Here is a 1,117-nt window from a genome sequence, read left to right as displayed (position 1 = left end):
CATTGTGGAAAAGTCGTAGTTTAAGTTAGCTTAGGATTTTTTGTTTCTTTTTCTTTTCATTTTCTCTTCTTAGGTGGGGATGGCCTCGAGCCTCTTTTGTGGTTATTTTCCTTTTATGTGTTTTTTAACCTCAATTTGAATATTTTAAAAGCCAACTAGATCGAGTACGCAACCGTGACTTTCACGGAACTTGAGGAACGCCTAACACCTTCTCCACGAGTCAAATGTGTTTTGAAGAAAAAATATTATTTTAAAAATGGTGACCTGGCACACCAAAACTAAATGTCAGGTGGCGACTCTGAAAATCCTTCGAAATTCAAGAACAAACCCTAATTTCCGGCGAATCCGCCGTCGAGCAAAAACCCTGAACAACTTCAGCCAGAGGAGTGGATTGTGGTGTTGCCAATGGAGAAGTTCTACAAACAGGACAAGTTGGATTTAACCTCAGCCATGGATCTACGCATTTTAAGTGAAACAAATGCCCACAATCCGGCAATAGCCTTAACATGTCACTGTTCTTGTAATCCGCCAAACAAATTGAGCAACAAGTCAATGTTGAATCCTTGTGATTGACCTTAGCTTCTGAATACAGCAACTTTGGATAACTCAATAGGGTTTCCTCATCAAGCCCCACTTCTACCACAACTTCTTGAACGTCCTCGTTGCTATTTTCATTTTTCAGGAATGGAGAAAAGAATAGCATGTATCAAAGTAGAGAGAGAAAGAAAATAGTGTAACTGAATAACGTATTTAGTGGCTTACAGGTAGGAGGTAACCAAAATTAGATATTTTGGTATAAACATTAAAAGGTATCTATAGAATATAATTTTTTAAAATGATATTTATTCAAAATAAATAAGGTGTTAACCTTTGCTATAGGAGGTAGAAACTCCTGTGAAATTTGATGAGCTAGTATGGGCTGGCTCCACTTTCGAAAGTACCTTAAATTAAGAGATTTTTTCTTTTCTATACCATATATGAAACCTTATTACAAAAAATGTGCATAGTTTCTAATTTACCCGCCCTGTCCATATTTTTTCTAAAGTTATTATACCAATAATTAAATACTAATTAATAATAGCTGAATATTCCTAATTTGTCGAGCTAAAATTGAGGA

At 35.5% G+C, this 1,117-nt stretch overlaps 1 protein-coding gene across 1 annotated transcript; it reads right to left on the bottom strand.

The window, feature by feature from the left end:
- Nucleotides 1–316: 316 nt before the first annotated feature.
- On the bottom strand, nucleotides 317–703 carry LOC107813117 (RING-H2 finger protein ATL70-like). The gene has a single exon (XM_075240415.1). It carries the CDS (start codon nucleotides 701–703, stop codon nucleotides 317–319), a length of 387 nt encoding a protein of 128 aa, XP_075096516.1.
- Between the last annotated feature and the right edge of the window lie 414 nt (nucleotides 704–1,117).

Source organism: Nicotiana tabacum, chromosome 20, assembly GCF_000715075.1.
Source record: "Nicotiana tabacum cultivar K326 chromosome 20, ASM71507v2, whole genome shotgun sequence".
NCBI classification, from domain to species: domain Eukaryota; kingdom Viridiplantae; phylum Streptophyta; class Magnoliopsida; order Solanales; family Solanaceae; genus Nicotiana; species Nicotiana tabacum.
Note: the sequence above shows the minus strand (reverse complement) of the source record. Positions and strands in the feature narration are given on the sequence as shown.